Below are 26552 nucleotides of genomic sequence, written 5' to 3' on the forward strand. Positions count from 1 at the left end.
GAACACACTACGCAATACTTTAAACGCTAACCGTTACCGCATGTATTACGTGACTAAATGAATGCTTGTTGTTATGTTTACACGTGGAATGTTGTTTACCTGTCTTAACGACGATAGTACTATAGTTTGGACTCAGCACCCGTTCACACGGGGGTTGTTAAGGACAATTATTTGCATGGATTACGGTGGTGATCATGTATTACGAACTACCTTGGGCAGTCAACCCACAGTCATTGGTATCGATAGGTCCATGTCGATAATTAACATGCTTTGTTTTTCTCTGTGTACGTGCTGGTTATGCGTAAACTATTTCGAACTCTATATGCTATTATCAAACTTGTATGCTCACCTTTACACTATGTGTATTGACTTTTATTTTAACGTATGTGACAGGTATTTAGGATGCTTAGCTGCTAGGAAAGCGAGGCTATAATAAGTTTCTAGTGGCCAACAAATAGTTGTCTGTACTAATGTAATCAGGAGTCTCTAGAAGCAGATAAACAATTGCTCTATTTGAAAATCTGAGTTGTCGGAATAGAACTATTTGCCTAGATTTTGTTTGTAATAATTTGTTTACCTTTTGAGGCATGGTATGGGACATGTTACTTTAAATTGATTGGTAATGATAATTGTTATGGAAACTTTTGGTCAATCTGTTTCGCTCAATGCCATGCCCCGATGATACCGCCATCGGTTGGGGTGTGACATAATAAACTGGCTAGATTACAATACAACTTAAAGGGTTGAAAGGCAAAAGTGTTCGAAATTGACCAACTGTCGTGAACAGCAAAAAGCATGAGACAGTGTCTGATCACATCACACTTTACGTGTGAACTCCCCCACTCAGCTGCTAAAGGAGCATGTGGGAAGACACATCCTTTTACCCGCAGGTCCGAATCCTTTAACCTACCAAAAAGGGTAAGCCTTCCACTGCAGCCATGGATCACTAGTCAAAGGTTTCTTCTTATAGTCGGTCCCCTCTCTATAAATGACAACATATTGTCATTCAGCTGACCATCCTAAAAACCTCACTTCTTCTCTCTAGAACTTGGTTTTTGCATGTTCTATTCTTCACTCACTTTAACACTATCACATAGTAAACAAACATTCTGGGTTAGAATTCAAAGCAAGCAATAACAAAGTGATCCAACCCTACGTATTGCATATGTGGGGGGACCCCACGACCCGCGTTAGGCAAACCGAAACCCTTGAACCCTTTTGCCTAACCAGTCTAGTCACTATCCTTGGTCTTATATTTGTTGTAGCAACAAGTTGGCGCCCATCGTGAGGCTACGCCGCTAAGTTTATCATAAAAGACCAGTAGTGTAGCTCCAACACCGTCACGTTCATCATGTCTGAAAGCGAGTCTCCCGGTGAGGTGAATCAAGTACCTCGTACTTCAAACACCACCAGCTACATCTACATCATTTTCTACTCCAGGAAGCTCTCCAACGGGGACCATGTTCCCGTTATTCTCCTCTTTTCAGACACTAACCCTTTTTCGCTCAGGGGTTCTTCTCCTCAAATCGGTGCTACAAATACACCAGAACGCATCGGTTTGACACCTGAAGGAGTAGCAAACAACTTCCTACATTTGAGATCTTTTCTCAACCAGTATGTGAGTCGAGAAAAAGAAAAAGGAGTAAGAATAAGGCTGGACTATGATGAGCCTGAACCTTTGTTATCACCGGGGCCACCCCTACCTCCTTTTAGTCGCTCACAACCTGCTACATCTCGATCCAAAGCTGGTCATAGTTACCTTCCACCTAACCCAAGCCCTTATGTTGTTGGAAGACCAGATCCGATTGCTTTTCCCTTGTTGACCTCCCAACCAGTTGCTACTGGTGCACCGTTGGGGCATGAGACAACTCTAAACCAACTTCTGTAGTCACCAGCTTCAATAATTCCTCTTTCCGTGTCCACAACATGGGAACAAGCCTTAGCCGTTCTTCCCATGGCTCGAAGTGCAGCCCTGAGTACCCCCATTGGAATGAACTACATGGCTACACCCGAAAGCCTTCAAGGCTTTAACCTGATGCCGCGGATGATGGCCCAAATGATGGAAAACTTTCCTTGGCAATACTTCATCAACCAAGTGTTGACCGTCCACCAAGGAAACACAAACAATAATCCAGCCTCACGAGTAGAAGAAGATCTTGCCAAACCTTACAAGCCTAGCAATTTGTCTTGTTTCTCCCAATAAGTTGCTAATTATGATTTTTCAAACCCGGATTAAGATGCCCTCCCACATAAGAACCTATGACGGAACTGAAGATCCTGAAGACCACCTCCAAATCATTACCGGGGCAACGAGAATTGAAAAATGGTCCAATGCCGAACGTTGAAGATCCTGAAGACCACCTCCAAATCATTATCGGAACTGAAGATCCTGAAGACCACCTCCAAATCATTACCGGAACTGAAGATCCTGAAGACCACCTCCAAATCATTACCGGAGCATTCGAACCTTTGATGATCAAAGCAAAGGTTTCCTCGCCAATTTTCACAACAACGGAGGTATGTCAAAGATGCTACAGTGATTTTCCAGATTAAGCAATGAGATGACGAAAGACTTAAAGATTTCATCGAAAGATATAAGAAGGAAGAGTTAACCTACGTGGGTGCTGATGAAAAAATGAGGGTGGTAGGGTTCAAGAAAGCCATCACCTCCAAGTACCTTACAAGGGACTTCAATAAGTGCCTACCTAAAACCCTTGAGGAGGCCCTCGAAAGGGCTAAAGCTCACGTTTGTGGGGAGGAAGCCGTTGACATCAAAGAGCAAAGGAAAAGGGTCCTAGTTGGAGAAGCAACAGTCCTAACAGGAAAAGGGGTAACTATGGTTCCTATGAAAAACGCTCAAGAACTTCGGACCCAAGAAGGCCTGAAGGCAGGAACCCTCCAAACCGGGATAAGACTGTGAACTTCACAGCCTTAACCAAGACCCCACAAGAGGTCCTGGCCACTGAAGAGGTAAAACATAGCTTCCGACCTCCTCGACCCTTACCAAAGAGCAAGAGAAATAAAAATTCAACCCAATACTGTGAGTTTCATGAAGAAAAAGGCCACCACACCAACGATTGCTTCAAACTCAAGAAGAGAATCGAAGAAGCTGTTAAGTCCGGAGAATTTGCCCATTTGGTCAAAGGGGTAAGATATAAAATGGCTGAAGGTAACAGTAACTAAGTGAACATGGTAAACTTTGATGGAAAAACTTCCCATAAACGTCCACTCTTGGAGGCTTGGGAGCGTCAATATGTCTGCTTCCCACCACCTGAAGGAGATTTACTCCCGAACCCTTTGGTGGTGGAGGCTACCGTGGGAACCATCAAAACGTACAAAGCCTACATTGAGACGAGAGCATCCACCGAGATCATGTTTGAGAAATGCTTCAACCGTCTCAGCAATGACGAGCGTTCAAGGCTTCAGCAAGCTGAGTCCTCTATCAAAGGTATCGCCGATATACCTATCAAACCTTTGGGCCAAATAACCCTTAGTGTCTGCTTTAGTGAAGGAAAGATGGAAAGAACCGAACCACTCACCTTCGTGGTAATCAACATGCCCTCCAACTATGATGTCATCATAGGAAGGCCGGGGCAAAGTGTGTTCGGAATGGCGGTTTTAGTTGGCCAGCGCACTGTGAAGTTCCCAACCGAAAGAGGGATAGCAACCTTTTAACCTACCCAAGAAGCCTTCCTGGTTGAAGGGGAAAGTTCCAAGAAAAATGAGGAAGATGAACAAGGATAGATCATTAACCCAAAATATCCTCAACAAAGGATAACGGTAAATACCAACCTTACTGAAGGCACTCTCTCTTATCTTAAAAAGCTGCTCTTGCACAACATGGACATCTTTGCATGGTTTCCCAAAGATATGACTGGTATCCCCTGATATATTGCTGAGCAAGAGCTCAAAATTCCCTCTTATGCGAAATCCGTTGTCCAACAAAAGAGAAGCCTAGCCCCAGATAGAAGCCTTGCAGCATGTCAGGAGGTTGAAGGGCTTGTCCAAGCCGGAATCCTCCGAGAAGTGAAATATCGTTCCTGGATAGCCAACCCGGTAATGGTCCGCAAACCTGATGGGTCTTGGAGGATGTGTATTGACTTCAAGGACCTAAACAAGGCATGCCCAAAGGATTGCTACCCGTTACTCGAAATCGACTTGAAAGTTGATTCGCTCACAAGATTCCCCTTCAAATGCTTCCTGGATGCTTACAAGGGTTACCATCAGATCCAGATGAAGAAAGAAGATGAAGAGAAAACAGCATTTCACACCGACAAAGGTATTTTTTTGCTACCGAAAAATTCCTTTTGGTTTAAAGAATGCAGGGGCAACTTACCAACATTTGGTAGACAAGGCATTTGTCGGGCAAATAGGCAGAAACATGGAAGCTTATGTTGATGATTTGGTGATTAAGAGCAAAACCGAATGGCAAATGCTCGATGATATTCAAGAAACCTTCCGGAACCTTAGGAAGATTAACATGAAGCTTAATCCTATCAAGTGTTCATTTGGTTTTGAAGAAGGCAAATTCTTGGGGCATATCGTGGGAAAGCAAAGCATAAAGGCTAACCCTAACAAGGTAAAAGCCACCCTTGACACAAAGTCCCCACAAAGCAAGAAAGAGGTGGAAAGCTTAAATGGGAAGCTTGCAGCCTTGAAGCATTTTACGTCCAAGCTAGCTGAGAAGTCCCTCCCTTTCTTCAAAACCCTTCAAGTGTGCACCAACAAGAAGGACTTCTGGTGGACTGAAGAAGCCTTCAACTAAATGAAGCAACACTTGGCTTCACTCCCAGACATTGCTGCCCCGGAAACAGGGGAACTAATCTTTGTCTATCTTTCAGTTGCTGAGAAAGCCATCAGTGCGATCCTGACCATTGAACGAAACAAGGCTCGGGTACCCGTTTACTTCTTCAGTAAAACTCTAAAATTGGCAGAGACCAAGTATCCCCCATTGGAAAACTTGCCCTAGCCTTGTTAAAAACAGCCAAACGGCTTCGAAGGTACTTTCAAGCATACCCAATACAAGTGGTCACTGACCAACCCATTAAAAGTGTGCTTGAAAAACCTGAAACTTCCGAACGATTAGCCAAATGGGCTGTGGAACTAGGTGAACACAACATCACCTATGTTCCCAGGAAGGCTATCAAAGCCCAAATCTTGGCTATTTCACTTTAGAAATTCCAAAAAGAAACAACAACGGAAGTTAACACTACCTCAACTGAACCATCTAACCTTGATACCCGGAAGTTTTTTACCAATGGAGCTTGCAGCCTTGAAGGGTAAGGGGTTGGGCTAGTCCTGATCAATCCCAAAGAATTAGAGTTTACATATGCTCTCCGGCTTGAATTTCAGACAACCAACAATGGAGCCGAGTATGAAGCATTGATTGCTGGACTCAGGCTAGCCAAGAGGATGGATGTTCAAAAGCTTCAAGTCTTCATAGACTCCTTGTTCGTCTCAAATCAAGTGAATGATAACTACATAGCTAAGGAGCCTAACATGAAGAAATATCGAGAGAAGGCAAAGGAACTCATGGGTACATTCCAATCATGTACTATCAAACAGGTTCCGAGGTCATAAAACAAGAAGGCCGATGCATTAAGCAAGCTTGCATCCCTCACATTTGCTCATCTCACCAAGAAAGTGTTGGTCGAAGTGTTGAAAACATCATTTATTCAAGAGCTTGAAGTGCAAGATGTGATTACTGTGGAAGGGCCAAACTGGATGACCCCTTTGATCAAGTTCCTGAGAAATGGTGAGTTACCGGATGATCAGACAGAGGCCAAAAGGGTTCGTATCAAGTCAAGGCAGTATGTGTTACAAGGAGATATCCTCTACAAAAGAGGTTACCTTGCACCACTACTTCGATGCGTTGGCCTGGAACAAAGCCAATATTTGATCAAGGAGGTTCACGAAGGAATATGTGGGGCTCACTATGGCCCAAGATCGGTGGTCTCAAAGTTGATGAACCTTGGACACTTTTGGCCTTCCATGCACCGAGACACTTTCGAACAACTATGAAAATGTGAAGCTTGTCAGTTGCATGCTCCCGTACCCAAAAGCCCTAAGCATGACCTTGTTCCCATCTCTTCGGCTTGGCCATTTCACAAATGGGGAATGGACATTATTGGTCCATTCCCACCAGCCAAAGGAGGAGTGAATTCGATCAAAAACAAAACATAACAACTGAAGTACTAAACAAGGGTCGATTGATGATTTGAAGTTTACCTGAATACGTGATCGTGAAACTGAGTTCGTCTAACAAGCCCGTGGCTGCGTGCAAGACGGAAATCGAAGAACAAAAGAGTGCAGACTTTGTGCGTGCAGACTCTGTGAGTTCTTCGTCGAACCAGGTCTCCTGCTCTCCTGCTATAGACGGCGTTTCTATATCCAGGGCACTAGTTGCCGCCCAACATGGACGTATTGTTTTTTAGGTTTTTAAAATAATTTGGGTATTGGGCTCACTAACCTAATCCCAATGGGCTAACTAATCTAAGCCATATGATTTTTTTTGTAAGTGGGTTTAGTATTTGTTTGACTATACCCTATTAAAAAATTTTACATATATAATATTGAATTTTTTTTAAAACTTACGTGCCCCATGAAATCACGGGCCGGTGGTCCTCCTCGCCCACCTCCAAGGTCGGCCCTGCCTTCAACTAAACATAACGATCCTTAGACTTGATAATAATAATGACAACAACAACAACAACAACAACAACAAAAACAATAATAATAATAATACCTCCTAACTCACTTTTTGCCCACAAACAGTGATTTAGTGCTCCATTTGTTTGTTTTTCATCCTCTACCCTCTTGAATGGGATGACATCATCGTCATGGGCAAAACTAGTGGTTATAATAATAATAATACCCCCCTCCTTAACTCACTTTTTGCCCACAAAAAGTGATTTAATGCTCCATTTGTTTGTTTTTCATCCTCTACCCTCTTGAACATGTGAAGTTGTTTTTTCCTAGCTTATGTGGATGACATCATCATCACGGGCAACAACGAGTGGTTGACACTCTTATCAAACAACTCAGTCATGTATTTGTCCTAAGGGATTTGGGTCACCTTGACTACTTTCTGTGGGTAGAAATTATTTGCCAAGATCGTGATATTGTCTTCTCTCAACGTAAGTAAATCACTAAAATTCTTCAGCAAGCAGGGCTTTCTCACTCAAAACTAGTCTTGTCTCCTATAAGTATCTCATAAGTCTTATCACTTGGAGACAACCCCTTATTTTCTGACGCTGCAAAAATCGTCAGATAGCTTATGATCTTTAGCATGTCACTCTTTCCAAGCCCGACACCGCCTTTACAGTCGACAAAATCTGCCAATACATGAATGCTCCGTCTGATAACCATTGGTCGGTCATCAAACACAATTTTGATAAAAGGGCACCCTCACTCATGGCCTGCATATTTGACACAACTTTCACCTTCATCTTCAAGCATTTGCTGTCATTCTTTGACAAGGGTGTTCTCCTGTTCAAGATATCTTAGATGTTGTTTTGGTTGGGTACCCAGACAACCCTCGGTCCACGAGAAGATTTGTTATTTAATTGGGATCTAATCTTTTCTCTTGGATCGCCTACAAACAAAAAACTTTTTAAAGATCCTCTACCAAGTCAGAACACAAAGCCCTAGCAAATACAGTTGCAGAATTAACATGGTTAGAGGCGATTCTTCAAGAACTTGGGTTAAACATTAAATATGTTTCCACTCTCTGGTGTGATATACCTTGCAGCCAATCCAGTCTTTCATGCCTAAATAAAGCATGGTGAAACTGATTTCCACTTTGTTCGTGAAAAAGTGGTACAAAGAAAACTAAACATCCGGTTCATATCAACCGATGATCAAATTGCAGACATCTTCACAAAGTGTTACCGACTCGAAGATTTGTCTTCTTATGGTCCAACTTGGCAGGTCGTTCTCTACCCTTAGCTTGAGGGGAAAACTAGATCACATTATATCAACCGATGATCAAATTGCAGACATCTTCACAAGTGTTACCGACTCAAAGATTTGTCTTCTTATGGTCCAACTTGGCAGGTCGCTCTCTACCCTTAGTTTGCAGGGAAAAACTAGATCACATTTATAAGTAGTCATTGTTAAAGAGTAGTTTGTGTAAATATAAGTATTATATATACCGCTCTCTTGTAACCTTTTCCTCTATAGAGTCAATACACCAAATTCACAATTGCACACATAAAAGGTGTTTTAGCTACAAGAAAATTCAGAGATTAGTTTCAAGATGGTATATCATATAATAATATTAAAAGTAAATGTCAATTTACGTCCCTGTGGTTTACACCAAAATGTAGGACCAACCCTCATTTGAAAAAAACGCAACAATCCATTCCCTGGGGTTGTCGATTGCGTTCAATCAGGTCCCTGCTCCAATATTCCGCCAGTCTGTCGTTACCATTTGTGTTAAAAGACTAGAATGCCCCTCAGGGACCGAAATTGCAACTCGTGTTATGATCTTGTCTTCTCTATAAAGTTTGCAACTATTTTCACCATTACCAAACAAGCGAAGGTAACCTAAAAATGTCATCAGGTTCATCATGGACAAGCAATGCTACTGTCCGCTCAAATGCAGTATGCTCATGTGGTGCTGCGACTTGCATTAGAACCTCCTGGACTGAAGCTAATCCCGGGAGACGTTTTCTTTGTTGTGTAAGGGTTTGTTTGTTTGTTGATCATCGATTTCAATGACTTTTATATATGATAAGTAGTGTGTTTTGTTTTCTTATCATATTCCAGACCGATGGCTGTGGTTTGCTTCGTTGGATTGAACCTCCAATTTCATGCCCCGGATGTGAGAGGATTCTTCCATCCCTGTTGAGGTTAAATAAGGAGAATTTAAATTTGATGAGGTTGAAGGCAAAGGAAGCTGAAGCTCGAAGACTCAAGTTTGTGTTAGGTGTTTCTTGGTTGTTGTTTTTGATCTATGTAGTCATGTGATGAAATGTCTACAATTTACTGTCTGTCTGAAATTTGTCCGTAAAAGAAGAAGGGATGTGTTGATGTGTTTAGAGGAGAGAGTAAAAAGGACAGAGAGGGTGGTTTGAAGAGATAGAGAGAGACATGGTCATCTAAGTCTTTTCACCTTATAGTTTACGTACATTTAACATGGAGATAACAGGAGGGACGCAAATAAAATAGTTGATAGAATACAAAACAAATCATACGAGAATTAAAAAGCAAGAACAAATAGTGATTAGGCCTCTAAAACACAAAACACAAATTTCACTTTAATCTTTCTAAAATGAAAAAAGTGCTCGGATAGTTCTTGTGGTTTGCTCTGTTTTCACCTATAGTCCCTACACTTCTAAAATTACAGCTATAGTCATCAACTTTTACACTTTCGTTCTCGGATAGTCCCTGAAGCTGATGAAGGTTAGTTTTTGGTGTTAAGTGGATGTGAAATGCGAAATTGCCCTTACTTCGATGAAAATAATTAAAATAACAAACTAATTATAATATTTTTTTTTAAATGGGCCCCATGTTTTTCCTACCTCTACCCCACCCCTTCTCCTATTTATGTCTTCCTCTTTCTTTTTCTTTTTTTGTCAGCAACAATCAAACCACCACCACCATACCCCACCTCATCCTTCACCACAACCATAAACATATTAGATAATGTTGAATCGTGAGAAGATCGACACGTCATGAAGTGCAAACATCATCATATTCTGTAGATTCAAAAGCTCAACTGATTCCAACTTCATCGTCCACACGAGGATGTTGAATCCACTATTTTGTAGCCTTGAATGCCGTGAACAACAACGAGTCCGTTAAACAGATCTGGACGAATGATCTCCACACCTCTGATGAATATCTTCGTGTAGTTATTACTCAAATCAATCAATGACATCACCGTGATGCACCGACCTGTTGTCTCAATCGTTTTCCATCACCGGGAAACCACCACAACCGTTTTTCATCACGAGTGTTATTTCAGATCGGGACATTGGTACGTGTGTCGAGCGTGTACGAATTTTTGCTATATTTTTAAGTACCCTTTTTACTCTTTTATCAAGTTTTGAATTTATAAAACACGATATAACACTATCATTCTCTACAACACGCTAGGGCAAGTGCACCCATCGTTGGCATAGTATAATGATGGTAAGATACCGAGGTCTTCCAAGGACACAAGAGTTTTTAATACCGGAATATTGTCAACGTCTAATCTAATTAAATTTTTGAGCAAAGATTTTTAATAAGTAAAATAATGAAACTAAATAAATAAATAAATAAATAAAGAAACAAATAGATAAGATATAATCACTTGGTTCCGACTTATCCTTTATGTATCCTTTGATGATTTCTGCACTTTGGGTTTTTTAAGAGATTATCTTAGTTATAGTGGCGTGTACCTCTTTTGGAGGTAACGCTACCCTCAACCATATTGGTCTGAGTCAGCATGGATACAGTCTCGCAAGACCGGAATATTGAAAGATAATTAAGTAAGTTATTAATGCAAAATGTGACATGTCCCTCTTTTGGAGGCAACGCTACACTCGGCCATATTGGGGTCTGAGTCAGCAGGGATACAGTCCCGCAAGGCCGGTTTAATGTTTTCAAAGTAGTTTCTTTATAAGGGATTCAAGCCGTTCTTACTTCCACCAATTTGATGGTATCTTCCTCAAGGGAAGTCCTAATAAGCTTGAATCAAGTCCTCGCTGGATCTATACACTGAACGAGGCAAGAACTTTACCCCAACCACCCTTCTAACCCCCTTCCAAGCAGTTAACGCGCTTTATATAGACCATAAAGACACGAATGCGTTAATTAACAAAACATGAAGAGATGATAGAATAAAGTTCACTTTCAATATAAAAAAATAGTTATTAAAGTCATTAATACATATCCAATTAAAAAGTTACCAAAGCTTAGAAATCAAAAGTAATACATAAATGATTTGTCTTCACTAAGTGATGTAAGGGATTAGCCAAGCATAGCCTTTGTTTGACAAAAACTCTTACGATCAATCTGGGATCTTGAGACTACTACACACACTCTAAGGATGGATGATGGATGAATGTGGTGGATGATGATGGTATTATGGTGGTGGAGTGGTGGCAGGTGTGAGAGAAGTGGTTTGCCAAGAGATGAGTTGCAAGTGAACCAAGCACCTCTATTTATAACTGGAAACAGTAGAGTTACGCGGCCCCGTGCCATTCACCTTCTGTGTCTTCATTTAATGAGCTTGTTAGTCCAGATGCTCACACGCCCCCTGGCCATTGTATCTGTTGTACGATTCAAGATTTACAAATCTGAGAGTTGACCACGGCCTGTGTCCAGGAGACACGTCCCCGTGTCCCTTGTCTGCTTCTTTTTGTTTTCTTTTTCAGGGAATCTTGAGTGGGCCACAGCCCCATGCCTGGCAGGCACGACGCGTGTTTGGCTTCTATTTTGTTGTTCTTCGTCTTGGGGTGAAGCTCGGAGGTTGGTATATTGTATCAACTTCCTTCTTTCATATTTATGCTGGTTTTTGCCGTTAATTTGTGCCTTTGTACGTTTAACATCTTTTAATCCTGAAAATCAAAAGTATACAAAGAAACGTACTTTTTTCCAACATTAGTACTAAAAAGGGTTGTTTTTATACCTTTATTTGATATAATTTATATGTTGCATTTGGTGTATATCAACATCATCCGGCGACCAACCCGTCACCATAATCAGGCAACTGTGTCGCACCCTCAGCCCCACTCTCACCCGAATCTGTACCTTTATCATAAACCAGTATCATTGTTCTTCGTTTTTCAGTGGAGGTTTGTAAAACGTTGGGATGTTTCGCTGGAGGATTTTAAAAGAACCGAAAAAATTGAAGGGGGAAGGTGGGAGGTGGGGCAGAAGTGGCGGGGTGATGAAGCCTACACAAATCACCGGAAAAAGGAAGATGGCCGATGATGAAGGTTGGCTGGTGATGGGGTGGTGGTGATGGTGTGCGGTGGATGGTGGTGGTGGGTCGCACATGTATTTCTTTAATATTTTAATGTTTTATTTACTAGCTTTGTTAATAGTAAGAGCATTATAGTCATTTCACCTCCATTTAACTGAAAAAGCTAAACATCATCCACATTGAGGACCATCCGAGAACGAATACGCAAAAGTTAGGACTATAAGTAAAAAAAGAGCAAAACACAAAGAATATAAAATAAAATTACAAAATTCACAATACAAATAACTAATATTAAATAATATTTCAAAATAGAATGTAGTCAAAGTCAACATTCCAAGTCAACAAATTCATTCGTCGTATCCTACCACCAGATTCCCATTTTGTAATCGTCTGCTACCAGAAACTCCAATTTCACCATCATTCCGTCGTCAACTTATCTCATTCTCGCCGGTAACCGTCAACAACTCATCACCGGCGTTCACCACACCGATCAATCCAACACTTCCACACAGATATCTTCACCGGTAAAATTCCGATCAACACTTTCAACCTGATAACAAATCATCGTTTCCGCTATCATCTCACGCAATCGCGTTAACGTGCGCGACACGAAACTTGAGATTATCGAATCGGAGTAAGTTAGGGTTTAATCGGACCTTTGTATGTGAAAGTTAGGGTGTGTAACCGAGTGAAAATGTCCGGTGGTGATCACAACGCTCACGGTATACCGTTGCGATCGGATTTGGAAGGACACGTGTCATCTGAAAGGAGTGGTAAAAGCGTGAAGAGTGTTTGGAAGCAACTGGATCGACGGTTTTCCGGTAGACGTCTCAGTGTTAAACAACGGTTGCCTAGGGTTAACGGTGACGGAGGTAAGGGTGGTGATGAGACGGTTGTAGATGCGGCTACTCCTGAATGGGCGCTGCTGCTTATTGGATGTTTTATTGGAGTTGTTACAGGTCTCTGTGTTGCTGCGTTTAATCTTGTGGTTAGTGGATGTTTTTTCTCTAATTTGTCTGATTGTGATAAGAAATTGATGTTTCAGATCAAGTTGACATTGCTAATTTGTCTGGTTGCCATATAGTTGATCGCCGACTTTATTATCGATTATGATTACTACCCTAGAAACCGAGTATTGCGCGGGTAAAATAAAGGAACTTGTAAATAGTTAGTAATGAAGATTTAGGAATTATAAAACGGTATTTTGAGATAAGATCATAAGATATATTTTTACAAAAGTAAAAGTAAGAAATATAGTACGAAATGGTGAAACAAGAGGAGCAGGAAAAGAATCCTGAGCTCACAAAATTGTGACACATGACGTAACCAGTTACTTATTTATTAGGTATACATATTATTATTTGATTTATAAATTATCTTTAGGTTTGTTTGTTTGTTAGTCATTATTTTAACTCTAGTTTGAATATTAGGATAGTTATTAATATTTTATCATTGTCATTGGTTTGTTAGCTTTAATTATGTTCTTTATTGTAATCTTTTTGTATAAAGAGATCTGGTTTTCAGTTATTCAACAGACAGAAAATATTGTTCACGAATATTGTTTTGTTCTTCGTTTAAGTTCTTTCAAAACCTCCTATTTAGAATGGAGTCTTTCAAATTGGCTGACATCAAGGTGACTGATACAGGTACATGTAATACATGAATGGTCTTGGGCTGGAATTCCAAACGAAGGTGCTGCTTGGATGCGTTTACAGAGACTCGCTGACACGTGGCATCGGATACTTCTAATACCAGTCACTGGAGGAATCATTGTAGGGGTGCTTCATGGTTTACTTGAAATAATTGACCAGATAAAAAAGTCAACTCCTGGACATGAGTTTAACATTCTTTCTGGAATCTTTCCAACGGTGAAAGCCATCCAAGCTGCTGTAACTTTAGGTACTGGCTGTTCTTTGGGTCCCGAAGGACCTAGTGTAGATATCGGGAAATCGTGCGCTAATGGATGCTCATTAATGATGGAGAATAATAAGGAGCAACGCATAGCTCTTGTTGCAGCTGGGGCTGCCGCTGGCATATCTTCAGGTTTGACTTCTTTTAGTTTGTAAGCTCTTGTTTTTGTTGCAATCTGTTCGTTATTCGGTTTGTTTGTTTTCTCTTTTTCAGGCTTTAATGCAGCAGTTGCTGGTTGTTTCTTTGCTATTGAGACCGTGTTAAGACCTCTTCGTGCTGAAAACTCTCCGCCTTTCACAACTGCAATGATAATATTGGCATCGGTTATTTCATCAACCACATCTAGTGTTCTACTTGGAGAAAAACAGGCTTTCACAGTGCCGAAATATGATTTGAAATCTGTTGCTGGTAATTTGTCTCACTCTGGTTCAGTTAACAGTCACTCATTTTGACCCCTCTTTACATTTACACATAGTTTATGTCTTGATTACAGAACTACCCCTGTACTTGATCCTGGGCATGCTATGTGGTGTGGTCAGTGTGTTATTTACACGACTGGTAGCTTGGTTCGAGAAAGCATTTAAATATATTGAACAAAAGTTTGGACTGCCCACCATTGTTTCTCCAGCTTTAGGAGGTCTAATGGCAGGATTAATAGCTCTTAAATATCCTGGAATTCTTTATTGGGGATTCACTAATGTTGATGAAATTTTACACACCGGCAAGACAGCTTCTGCACCAGGAATCTGGCTATTAGCGCAATTAGCGGCAGCTAAAGTTGTGGCTACTGCTCTTTGCAAAAGTTCAGGGCTTGTTGGTGGCTTGTATGCACCGAGTTTGATGATTGGTGCTGCAGTCGGTGCTGTTTTTGGTGGTTCAGCGATGGAGTTAATCAACTCAGCCATACCCGGAAACTCTGCTATTGCTGAGCCACAGGCGTATGCTTTAGTAATGCTTTTACGGTTCTACCTTCCTGCATTAGTTCTAAGTTCTAACCAGAGGTGGTGAAATAGGCGGGCTGGGTTACGGGTACGGGTTGGTCTTTATGCCGGTCAAAACGGACTGAAACGAGTTGCATTGACCTTGAAAGACCTTTTGTCCATTTTCAACATTTCAGTATAAATAAATGTGTTAATTATGATTACCTTTTGTCATTTACGTCTATGTGGTTTGTCCATTATTGCCATTTCAGGCCATTTTAAAAATTGTACCATTTTCTTCCCTGACATTCTCGAAACGTGTCATTTAAGTCCAAAAAACTAACCCCAGTTAAAAAACTCAGTTAGCTCAGGGAAGAAAATGGCATTTTACTCTAGATTTTTTTATTTTCTTTTTAACTTCTCTTTATTATTAGAGTAAATTACTTTTTGAGTCCCTGTGTTTTAGTGGTTTTAACCACTTGAATCCAAAATCAAAAAGTTTAACGCCTTGAGTCCTCAACCGCTCATTTTATAACGTTTTGAGTCCAATTTTTAACACTTGTACTTTTGATTTTGGACTCAAGTAGTTAAAACCACTAAAACACAGGGACTCAAAACGTTATAAAATGAGCGGTTCGGGACTCGGAGCGTTAAACTTTTTGATTTTGGACTCAAGTGGTTAAAACCACTAAAACACAGGGACTCAAAAAGTAATTTACTTTTACTAGTATATAAAAATAATAAAAAGAAGTTAAGAAAATAAAAAATCTGGAGTAAAAAGTCATTTTGTCCTTGAGGTAACTGAGTTTTTTAACTGGGGTTAGTTTTTTGGACTGAAATGGCACGTTTCGAGAATGTTAGGGATGAGAATGGTACAATTTTGAAATTTGTCTTGAAATGGCAAAAGTGGAAAAACCAGAGGGATGTAAATGGCACTTAACTCGAAAATTAATTTAGGTGGTTGTACGCCTGCACGGGTCATTTTTAGTACAGGTTGACATGAAACTACTATTTTAAGAAGCTGTATGTATTAAAAATAGACGTGGGGGTCATTTTCGACCCATTTGACCGGTTTTTGTAAGCTAGTTTTTTTACTCGTTTGTCATGTTCAAGATTAAAAATGACCTGATTCAACCCATTCTTAACATATTAACTCTATGCTCTCTACTAATAATTTTAACTTCCGTTTTACACTACAGGTTGGAATGGCTGCTACCTTGGCTTCAGTTTGTTCTGTACCCTTGACTTCAGTTCTACTTTTGTTTGAGTTGACAAAAGATTATAGAATCTTGCTTCCTCTCATGGTACATTTTCAACAGAAAACGCTCATCACATTAAAGTTTAAGTTTCACACCTAGATTTGCGAATAATACTTCTTTTCTCTTCATTGTTGCCATCAGGGAGCTGTTGGATTAGCAATATGGGTACCATCTCTTGCAAACCAGTGTAATGAGCACGAAGGATCTGATACAAGGAGTTTATCAAGAGGTTATTCAGTTATTTCGTCAGATGATGACAAAATTAACGATTTGGCACAAAATGGTGAAGATCTGGAACTTTGCATAATGGGACCTGGTGATAACCATGACGCGATTGATGAGGATATTATTCTGGAGGATTTGAAGGTACTGAAAGGGTCTTTACGCTATAAAAAAGCAGTATACAGTGTAACCAAATCCTAATATATATTATTTAATGACCCCAATAATCAGGTTTCTCAGGCTATGGCAAACAACTATCCGAAAGTCCTATTATCATCGACTGTTAACGAGGCTGTAAAATGCATGGATGAGAACAAACAAAGTTGTGTCCTTATAGCTGACCCTGAAGGTCATCTAGAAGGAATTTTGACTTATGGTGACATTAGAAGGAGCATTTTCAAGATCTCTGATGCATCCTCAGAAGCCGGTTCATTAACGTCAGATGTATGTTAAATGTTGGTGAGACATGCCTGCACAAATCCATTACCTTTTATAACGTGATCAGTCAAAATTCTTTTGCAGTTAAGTGACTCTTGTGTTTCGTCCATATGCACTCGAGGCATAAGCTACCGAGGGCTAAAGCGTGGACTTATAAGTTGCTATCCTGATACCGATTTGGCGATTGCTAAAAAGTTAATGGAGGCGAGAGATGTAAAACAACTGCCTGTGGTACAACGCGGTGTTGGTTTTAAAGAAGAAAGGAAACGTAGGATTGTTGGCGTCCTTTATTACCATTCAATCTGGAGTTGTCTCAGGTTACAACCAAAATCTCTGTATTTTGTAGTGTTTGGTTTGCAGTCAGGAATCAATTACCATGGGTATGGGTTTTATAACATGGTGGTATGGGAATGGGAATGGGAATGCGAATAGGAATCAGCATATGTTTCTATACCTAACCCTTGACATGGGTATGGAGGATTCCCAAATTTATGGGAATCAGCTCAATGCACATATCAAACTCCTCAATACCCTGTAAACACTAAAGTTGTAATGTCATGAAAAGAGAGAGTGTGTGAACTAACTAGGTGTAGTTTAATGATAACTGTTTGGATTTCTTGGTGAATCTTATGGATAACTTAATAAATAGGACGGCCCTTTTTAAAACTTTCTAAAGATGAATTATTGATGTTGTGATGTAGCGAGGAGATAAATCGCAGGGGAACAGGGAGGTCCAAAGACCATATTGAAGAGAGGAACTTTTCAAGTGGGTAGTCATTGAAGTTTTTTCTAAAGATAATGACAAAGTGGTAAGGTTTCTTGATGCCCAAGTTTTGGAGTTAAAATGGTTGTGAATGAAGGTGGTGTTGCTTGGTATACCCCATGTCTGACTACAGAATTAGTCATAGATAAGAGAACATGTGATAGCTTTATGTATTTGAATTTTGAAGGGTATCAGCTTTTGAAACAAGCAACCTTTCTTTAGATTAGTATCAGTATATCTGTATATTTTGCTTAAAGGAAAAAATGTGATTTTTTAGTAGGGATGTTTAAGGATGGTTCCGTGGCTTCCGCTGGTTTTGATTAAAATTCTAGTCCGAATCATCAAGTATGTCTTCAAAAAGGACATAACAAACCGCCCACGTTGGTGGATTGTGCCAAAATTGTTTGTTTGACGGTTTAAGCAGTTAAACCGTTTTTTTTTTTTTTTTTTTTTTTTTTTTTCTAATCTTGGTGTATCTTCGGACTCTAGTTTCTCTCTACAGCCGACTTGCAAATTATATAATGAAATTTGCCGTTCAAAAAAAAAAAAAAAGATGATGCATGAGTTCATAAATGGAAGATAAATAAAATGAATAGAAAAGGTAAACGACAAGTTCAGCGGCTGGTTTGAAGTTTAAAGTCATGAACCAGCAAACAAGTTGATTTACTTATCTTTAGACGGTTCGGTCAGTTTCAACGGTTATAAGTTTATACTCTAAAAATGGAAGATAAATAAAATGAAGGTAAATGGCAATCAGTTTACCCGGCTGGTTTCAAGTTTAAAATTGTGAACCAAGCCGAATAAATCTCAAACCAGCAATCCAATTGATTTGCTTTTGTTTAGATGGTTGTCAGTTTTAACGACTTCAATATATGTAGCTTTAAGTGTTAGTTAAGAATATTCTGAAAATAACATTTCCCAATCAATTTACATACAACATTTCTCATCTGTTTATATATGTTCTTTTTATGTGTTTGTGTGTTTACAAACAATAACTGTATAAATAATCAAAATATATAAAGACTCTCAACCTAAAATGCATGACCACTTTAATATATTAAAATTGCTGTATAAGTGAAAAACTTTCTCCCAGTGTAACTTCATATTCTTGAAAATAAGTACTCAAAAACAAGAAAACCCCTCAAAGTTGCAACAACAAAAAAGAAAAGATGATGTAATATCAAGTTTAAATATTTCTATTCCCTCCCAAAAACCCTTAACCACGATAACTTATTTCGATCAAAATTTACATCTGAGGCCCGAGTGGTAACCGGTTCATCAGCTGATGGTAGTTCAGCGTGCCGTTGGCTAGGTTCAAACCAGGATCCGACCCGGGCTCCGCCTTTGGCTCACTTTTCGGCACCATAAATCCCATTTCATTCATTTGTTGCGGTTGATTCAAATACTGATGAACCGGCATTTTCCCTTGTTTAGCCATAGCCATAGCCATATGAGCCATCCCTCCCGGTCCTTGTTGGTTCATTGGGTAACCATATCCCCCATGGGTTGTAGCAGGACCTAGCTGCTGACCATTGGGTAAACCATAGGGAGGCCTTTGGAACCTAGCCATGGGGTTTTGAATCCGTGATGGCTCGGGCATGTGAACGTGAGGTGGAACGGATAAAGCTTGTTGTGCGGCAGACATGGTGTTGTTATGGCTGTTTTTCTGGGCAGGCACGTCATGGTTGTGTTTCCCTTCGTATGTTGTTATTACGGATTTTAGATCATGTGATGCCCTTTCCACGTGTTTTCTCACTGTGCAGCCTGCGCTTGTGCACTTGTAGTAACTCCTGTGTCATTAAAATAATTTCAAAACACGACCCACCCATTTCGTTACATCTAACCCATTCACATCAAGATTAAGTGCACATACATAAAGTAAAATAACAGAAAAAGGTAACCTTGGGTTTGGGTTTCCTTTGACGACCTTCTGTCCATACTTGCGCCAGCGATACCCGTCGTCTAGGATATCCACCTCACTGGTTGTTTGGACGACAACTCTAGGCTCCCTGATGGCTCTAGTGGCCCCACTTACATCTGCTGCATATGCTTCAACTTTTCTGGAATAACAAACAAGACTCGAGGATTAGAAGTTGTTATTAGGGTGTAAACAAGCCGAGCTACTCAAGAACAGCTCGAAACGAGCCAAGCTTAAATGAGCTCGAGCCTGAGCCTAAAAATAAATCTGTTTGGTAAACGAGCCCGAGCTTCCCTTATCGAGCTCAAGCCGGCTCGCGAGCCTAAACGAGCCTGTTATTTATATAAATTTTATTTAATACATTATATATATAGTTATATAATAAAAATAATTATTGTTTATAAAACTATGATAAAATAACTAAATTATTTAATTATAATTAATAAATATTAAACGAGCCGAGCTCAAGCTCAGCTCATTTGCACCCCTGTTTGTTACCTACCCATTTGTTATAAATGGGTCGACTTGGGTTACATATGAAACAAAAAATTATAATAACTTAAAAAAGGGGTCAAAGTTGCCAAGACTGTAGTTTTAATTTTTAAGGTTTAATACATAATATGTACTAAAAAAAAATACTGATCCAATATAACTTTTGGAATAGAATAATATATGGTACACTGATTACTTTTTGAAAAATAAACATTTAAGAAAAAATATGTATCCCGTCAACCTGACCGGTTTCGACCCGCATAAAAACCACTCACTTTGACCCCTCTAATCAGTTTTGTAGCCACTAGAGTCAAAACCATTTATTCAAAACTTATTACTTGATCCTTACATGGTTAGATAATCATAAGCAAAAGCAAGTTACTCAAACCTTAAAACCAAATATAATTCACTATATGAAAGAAAAATCATAGTCAAACCTTCTTTTTGACTCAGATTCATCCCCTTCGCCGTCATAACCAAGTGACACACTACCATGTGTTGCTCGATCATCTTCCTCTTCATCATTCGAAAAAGTGGATGACCCATCAACAGCATCACTAGATTCAAATTGACCATTCTGACCCTGCATAACCATCCCCGACGACGTCACCTCAAAATTACTTTCTTGCCCCCAATGACCCTGTCGCGTATTTGTCCCCCAAACCGGACCTCCATCAACCCCATTTCCATTCCCATTTTGTTCATTCACATCACCTTGCATATCACCTATCACACTCGACGACCCGATTCCCGATCGACGGTTCGGAGCAAGTTTCGGGTGATTGTGGGCCCCCTTGTAGATAATCTCAGTAATATGACCCTCGTGAGAACGCTCAACTTTCTTTTTCACATTACAATTTGAATGAGTACATTTATAATAGCTTCGAGGGTACTCGCTTCCTTTCACTTGTTTCTGTCCATATTTTCGCCAATTATATCCATCTTCAGATGAGGCACTATTAGCATTAATACTATCATCATGATGATGTTCTTCATGATGCGGTTGTGATCGATCGGAATTGCCGTTAAGAGGTTGAAATGGAGCCATTTGTAAAGAGAAGTTGTTCTTTTCGGTGAAGTCCGGATAAGTTTGTGCCGGTTCAATCTTTTGAGGTGGAAATTGCTTATCAGATTGAGCTATAGCTTCATTAGTTTGAAAAGATTGTGCAGACATAAACGGTGGATTGACCTAAATGGTCACAAGGAAGCAATTTATTAGCAATTTAGCATTTGAAGAATTTTAGGTAGATAATTTATCTAACAGTTTAGTACATGATATGTAGAGGTGACAAAAAAATGAGTGTCAGGTGAACCTAGTAATGGGTCAAAACGGGTTCGGGTTGAAACTTATCATCTTTAATCCAAATCAAAATGCTAAAAAATAACCCACAAACACCTTTTTGTCCATTTTTTATGATAAAAACTAACAACTTATTTAAGATAACGAAAATATTTACTACGATAGCTATACAATTTTTTTAGAGTAAACTGCCAAAATGGTCCCTGAGGTTTGGTCACTTTTGCCACTTTAGTCCAAAACTCAAACATTTTGAATCTGGGTCCTTGTGCTTTCAATTTTGTTACCATTTTCATCCAAAATCAAAATCTGGTCGGATTTTTCAGTTAACATCCAGCTTTTTTTGTCTTTTTCCTCCCTTTTAATGAAGGGCAAAATGATCTTTTAACGTTTTATTATAACAAATTAAAAAAATCTGACCATTTTGCCCTTCATTAAAAGGAAGGAAAAAGACAAAAAAGTTGGATGTTAACTGAAAAATCTGACTAGATTTTGATTTTGGATGAAATTGGCAACAAAATTGAAACCACAGGGACCTAGATTTAAAAGATTTGAGTTTTGGACAAAAGTGGCAAAAGTGACCAAACCTCAGGGACCATTTTGGCAGTTTACTCAATTTTTTAATATAACCATTTAAGCGATTGTAATATTGTATATTTGTATGCAAATATGCATCAAAAACGAAATTTGGATGGGCTTCAACTTGATTGACCCGTTACCCTTTCATCTAACTTCACTGTTTTGACCCGTTATCATAAAACACAGCCAAAATTAACTCATTCATAATAAAATGTGTCAAAAATCGTAATGGCCACACCTGCCTAAAATATATAACAAATGTTTTAGAGGGTGTTTGGGGTTGAGTTTTGAAGGAGATTTTTAGATTATTGAGTTTTGAAATCGTAAATAATCAGTTTTGAGTGTTTGGGTAAAAAATAAAAAAAAATGATTATTTGCGTTTAGAAAGTTACAAAACGTAGTTTTCCAAAAGCAGCTCCCCCTACTGCAACAAAACGCAGTTTTCCAAAAATTGATTATTTGCGTTTAGAAAAGGATTTTCACTTGTTTATTTTTTTAAATATATATATTTGCCAAACACTCAAATAGTTGATTATCTGATTATTGTGATATCAAGCAACATAATCAAATCCAAACACTATCTTCCAACATCACGTTTTGTTACAGTTAATTATCTGATTCTGATTATTCAAAACGCATAATCTATTTTCAAAACTCAACCCCAAACACCCCCTTAACTGAATGTTACTTTGCTTACATGATCACGAGGTAAGGGAGCTGAGTCCGGGAAAGGTTTGAAAGCAAATGATGTGTTATTAGCTTCCTCAACAAAATTATCTTTACTCCTATTACCATCGCTGTTGTCGTTTGGGGCAAACTGGAATTTCCCGGTTGTTGGTGACGGTTGAACCTATAAAAAGAACCAACTTAGATCGTTCGGCACGAACAAAAAAAAAATACAAGAGCCTCAAAAATCATCATCTATACAGTTAAAAAGAAATATAATGAGCTTACCAATGAGTTTGACAGAAAAACAGGTGAATCCAAAAAAGCCCCGGGGCTAAGATTAGGTGAAATCGTCAAGTACGCTGACTGAGCGTGTTGATTTTGCGAACCACCCGCAGGCTTAATAACATCCGTATCCAACCTAGGAGCATTATGCCCAGCTCTAGCAGCCATCCTTTCAACAAGCCCAGCCCGCTGGCCGGTTTTCTGCTCACCAAATTCACCTGTTTTCACCACTTGATCAACCGTCTGACCTCTTTGACTCCCGTCATCTTTTTCATACACAACTTCTCTATCCGGTCCAGGAAAGGTGAACCCACCATCATTATTATTATCATCATGCTCCGCTACGGGTCCTGACCGTGAGCCCGTACCGTCACCCAACATACCCGCGAAAAAAGATTGCGTATTAAATCCACCATGCTCATCATATCCACCCATCAAAAATCCAAAGCTAATTCCTTGAATATATGCTAACAATCACTTCAACCAAAATACATCATATATATTCAGTCACATACTAAAAATGCAGCTCAAACATATATATAAATTAATAATTAATAATAAAAAAATTGGTGAATTTGCAGACAAAAAGAATCCCTAGACTTAGAACAGTGATGATATATATATATATATGTATGTATACAGAAAAATATAATTACAGAATAACAACAAATAAACCTAATGATTCAATTTCCACTTTTGGTAAAACATTCTAATAGGTCCCCAAATCAAATAAGTAGACCACACATCTAGTTCTGGTTCTAGAACACCCATAAAAATAGAAATTTAACAACTTTTAAACATTCCATTTTCACAAATTTCTCATTAATCACGCCCATATTAACCAAGAATCAAAATCTTTAAACGATCTAATTAACAAAGATTCATTAAAATCAAAGATCTGAACTGAAATTACAAAAAGAAAATATTTTTATGAATAAAAATCAAATCTTTAATTCATAAGAACAACTGGGATACATGAAATGAAAGTTGAAGAACAGGATTATGGTTTACCTGAAAGAAAAAAGACAGAAAGAGTGGAGCTATTGTGGTCCTGTGATTAGAAGGTTTTCATTTGATTAAAGAAGTAATTTGTTGACAGAAAAAATTTGGGGATTTTCACACATCAGCCAGAGACAGACAGACCCTTCTTCTCTTGTTGCAGAAGTTTTTTTTTTTTTTTAATTTAATTTATAAATGAATAAATGTACGGTTTGTTGGGGATGGACCCGAAATGGTTGGAATTTTAAGGGTCTACCAGAGATTGAAAATTGTTTTTTTTTTAAATTATTCTTTTAAATTAAATTTACTTTAGTTTTTATTAATATGTAAAAAGTAATTTAGTCAATATTATATATCTAAAAGAAATAAAAAAGTTAACAAATTTTGTAAGTATTATAGTGTATTTAAAACATATGTCTTGACGGATGCGAATATATATGTATTAGGTATCAAACAATAAGTAAGTGTGAACTAAAATTTGTCAAAATCGAAATATTAGAGCCCCTTTATTAGATATGTGATGTAGTGATGTCTCGAATTTCAAACTCAATTTAAATACTACATGATGCATCGGAGGATGTGTGATGTAGAGGAGTCTAAAATTCCAAACTCAACCTATGGATTGCATGATGCATCGGAGGGGAGGTGTTCGAGTGTTTTGGTGCACGGAGAAGGCCTCTTTCGGACCAAGCTGGTGGGGGACCAAATACACTCAAAAATTTTTTTTGGGTAAATTACACTTGTCGTCCTTTATGTTTGTATCGAATTGCAATGGATACCCTTTAACTTCAATAATTACAGTCACAATCCTTTATTTGGAAAACGCATTACATTGTACGTCCTTTGGCCCTAACCTGTTTAAATTTTCAGTTAAGTATGATATGTGTCTTGCACATGAGGGCATTTATGTCTTCTTACCCCAATATATTTATCTATTTATATATAATAATCCATAAAACTCCTATCTCTCTATCTCTCTCTGCATCCATCATTAGTTCATCACCATTACATTAACTATCATCATCATAACCATCAGCATTCATCATCGATTCACCATTAACCATCATAACCACAACTATCAAACATCATCAGCATCAGACCGAAACACCACCACTAGACCGCAATCCAATCGCTCTGATTTGAAACCCTAGACTATGATGAGGGTTCAATCGTCGGCCGCTAACGTAACAACTCTATGACGGTTGTGTTAGACACATACCGAAGAAAGCATATACGACTCCTATACATATACAAGTTGTATATTAGGTTTCAAAAGTTCTAGTGTGACAACTGGCACGAAACCGGTAATTTCCGTACAATTTAATTATTATTTAATGACTGCAATTATGTGCTTAAATGTCAACATTGTCTGATTACATACTAAACAAGTGAATTCATACACGTTTTATACTACAAAATATTGCTTATTGCATTAATGATAGTGTTGCGTCAGAAATACTAGTAAACTCACCGGTAAGACACATTGTGTCAACAAAACTGCAGAAAGCAGTCAGACAAAAGAATTGGGGCCTAGCTGTAGGTCCAATGACAATAATACATTAAAATCCAAGAGTACATACAAGGGTTAACATATTGATTTTCCGGAAGCTAAAATACGCACTGAAAAGCACTCGAAATACACTTTAAAAGCTGAATTTTATATATTTCAGCAAAATTCAGCATTATAACAAGATTTTAACATGTAAAAGTATGACAAATTGATCCAGAATACTTCCCTAAGTGTCGGGAATTGAAAGTATCACAAAAGGGGACATAAAGGACACCAAACGATGCAATTTAGCACTTTAACGAACCGGTATCTAACCGAACAACCGGACATTACCCGGAACACCAAAATATTGCTAGAAGCATTGTTTAATTATTTCTTGGCTAGTTATGGTCCCTGAACACCCTAACATATTAGATAATGCAAGATACACATTAAATGCTAGACTTTTACCCTTAACTTCCACTAATTACCCCCCTTTTATCATTCAAATTACAATTAACCCCCCCCCCCATGCTAATTTACGGCCCATATGTGGCCCCCACAACAAGATTTCAAAATCTTGCTTAAATCCTTCCATAATCTTCTTGGGATTTGACTTGATCTTGTGTGTACTTCTTGAGACATAGGAACCAATGTACATTAGAGTTTAGAATTTATATAATGGACACTAGATCATCATTCATCTTCTCACCACTTCATCTCTCACTCTTTCCCTCTACACCTCTCGGCCGAACACCCTTCCAACACCACCATTATTTTCGATCACCCTTCATCCATTCCAAGCTTCATTCAAGGTGCAAGGAGCCGTATTAGAAGGTTTGGTGAGCTCGGATCTTGAAGGACCTCCATCACAAGCTTTTATCCACCTGATCTTCATCTTGTTTCATCCCTAGCTTGAAGCTAGTAGTAAGCTTCTTGTAACTCTTGTTACTTCATATTTTTAGTGGGTAAAAGATATATTGTGTTGATTTACACAAGAACACTAAAGAACATACACTTGAATCTTGAAACATAAAGAGCTTTGCATATGATGATATATGGATGGAATGATATTGTTTAGTATATGAATGATATTTGTTTGTTGATTACTAGAGATAATGATGTTAATCATCACATGAAGCTTGCTAGATGGTGATTAAACACATAATCTAGCAAGTAGGAGGATGATTATGTAACAACCTAGAATAATCATCTTTCTTGTAAAGACATGAACTTGATGAATAAAAATGATTTCTTGTAAGATGATAAACAAAGTAAACTAGTGAACTTGTAGATCCAAGATTTATAAATGATTTTTCTAGAAAACCAAGTTCAAAATATGATTTTTGAAAGATCATGGCTTTTACTTAAACCTACACTATTTTTAGTAGAAAAAC

General features: G+C 38.7%; 2 protein-coding genes across 3 annotated transcripts; one reads left to right on the top strand and one right to left on the bottom strand.

Annotated features, from left to right (window-relative positions):
- Positions 1–12257: 12257 nt before the first annotated feature.
- Positions 12258–17728, top strand: LOC110920626 (chloride channel protein CLC-f). Of its 2 annotated transcripts, none has more exons than XM_022164800.2 (9): positions 12258–12905; positions 13564–13960; positions 14042–14236; positions 14322–14776; positions 15948–16052; positions 16149–16373; positions 16461–16673; positions 16752–16984; positions 17369–17728. In XM_022164800.2, exons 1-9 carry the CDS (start codon positions 12612–12614, stop codon positions 17439–17441), a joined length of 2190 nt encoding a protein of 729 aa, XP_022020492.1. In that variant the 5' UTR covers positions 12258–12611; the 3' UTR covers positions 17442–17728. The 2 variants fall into 2 exon arrangements, with proteins under 2 accessions (XP_022020492.1, XP_035835281.1); XM_035979388.1 differs by having other exon boundaries at positions 12677–12876.
- A 743-nt stretch (positions 17729–18471) lies between these two features.
- Positions 18472–23836, bottom strand: LOC110926168 (probable WRKY transcription factor 2). The gene is made up of 6 exons (XM_022169922.2): positions 23679–23836; positions 22671–23144; positions 22414–22566; positions 20278–21029; positions 19332–19490; positions 18472–19220 (listed from the first exon to the last, which is right to left on the bottom strand). Exons 2-6 carry the CDS (start codon positions 23100–23102, stop codon positions 18677–18679), a joined length of 2040 nt encoding a protein of 679 aa, XP_022025614.1. The 5' UTR covers positions 23103–23144; positions 23679–23836; the 3' UTR covers positions 18472–18676.
- Between the last annotated feature and the right edge of the window lie 2716 nt (positions 23837–26552).

The sequence above is a fragment of the Helianthus annuus genome, chromosome 11 (genome assembly GCF_002127325.2).
Source record: "Helianthus annuus cultivar XRQ/B chromosome 11, HanXRQr2.0-SUNRISE, whole genome shotgun sequence".
In the NCBI taxonomy this organism is placed as follows: Eukaryota; Viridiplantae; Streptophyta; class Magnoliopsida; order Asterales; family Asteraceae; genus Helianthus; species Helianthus annuus.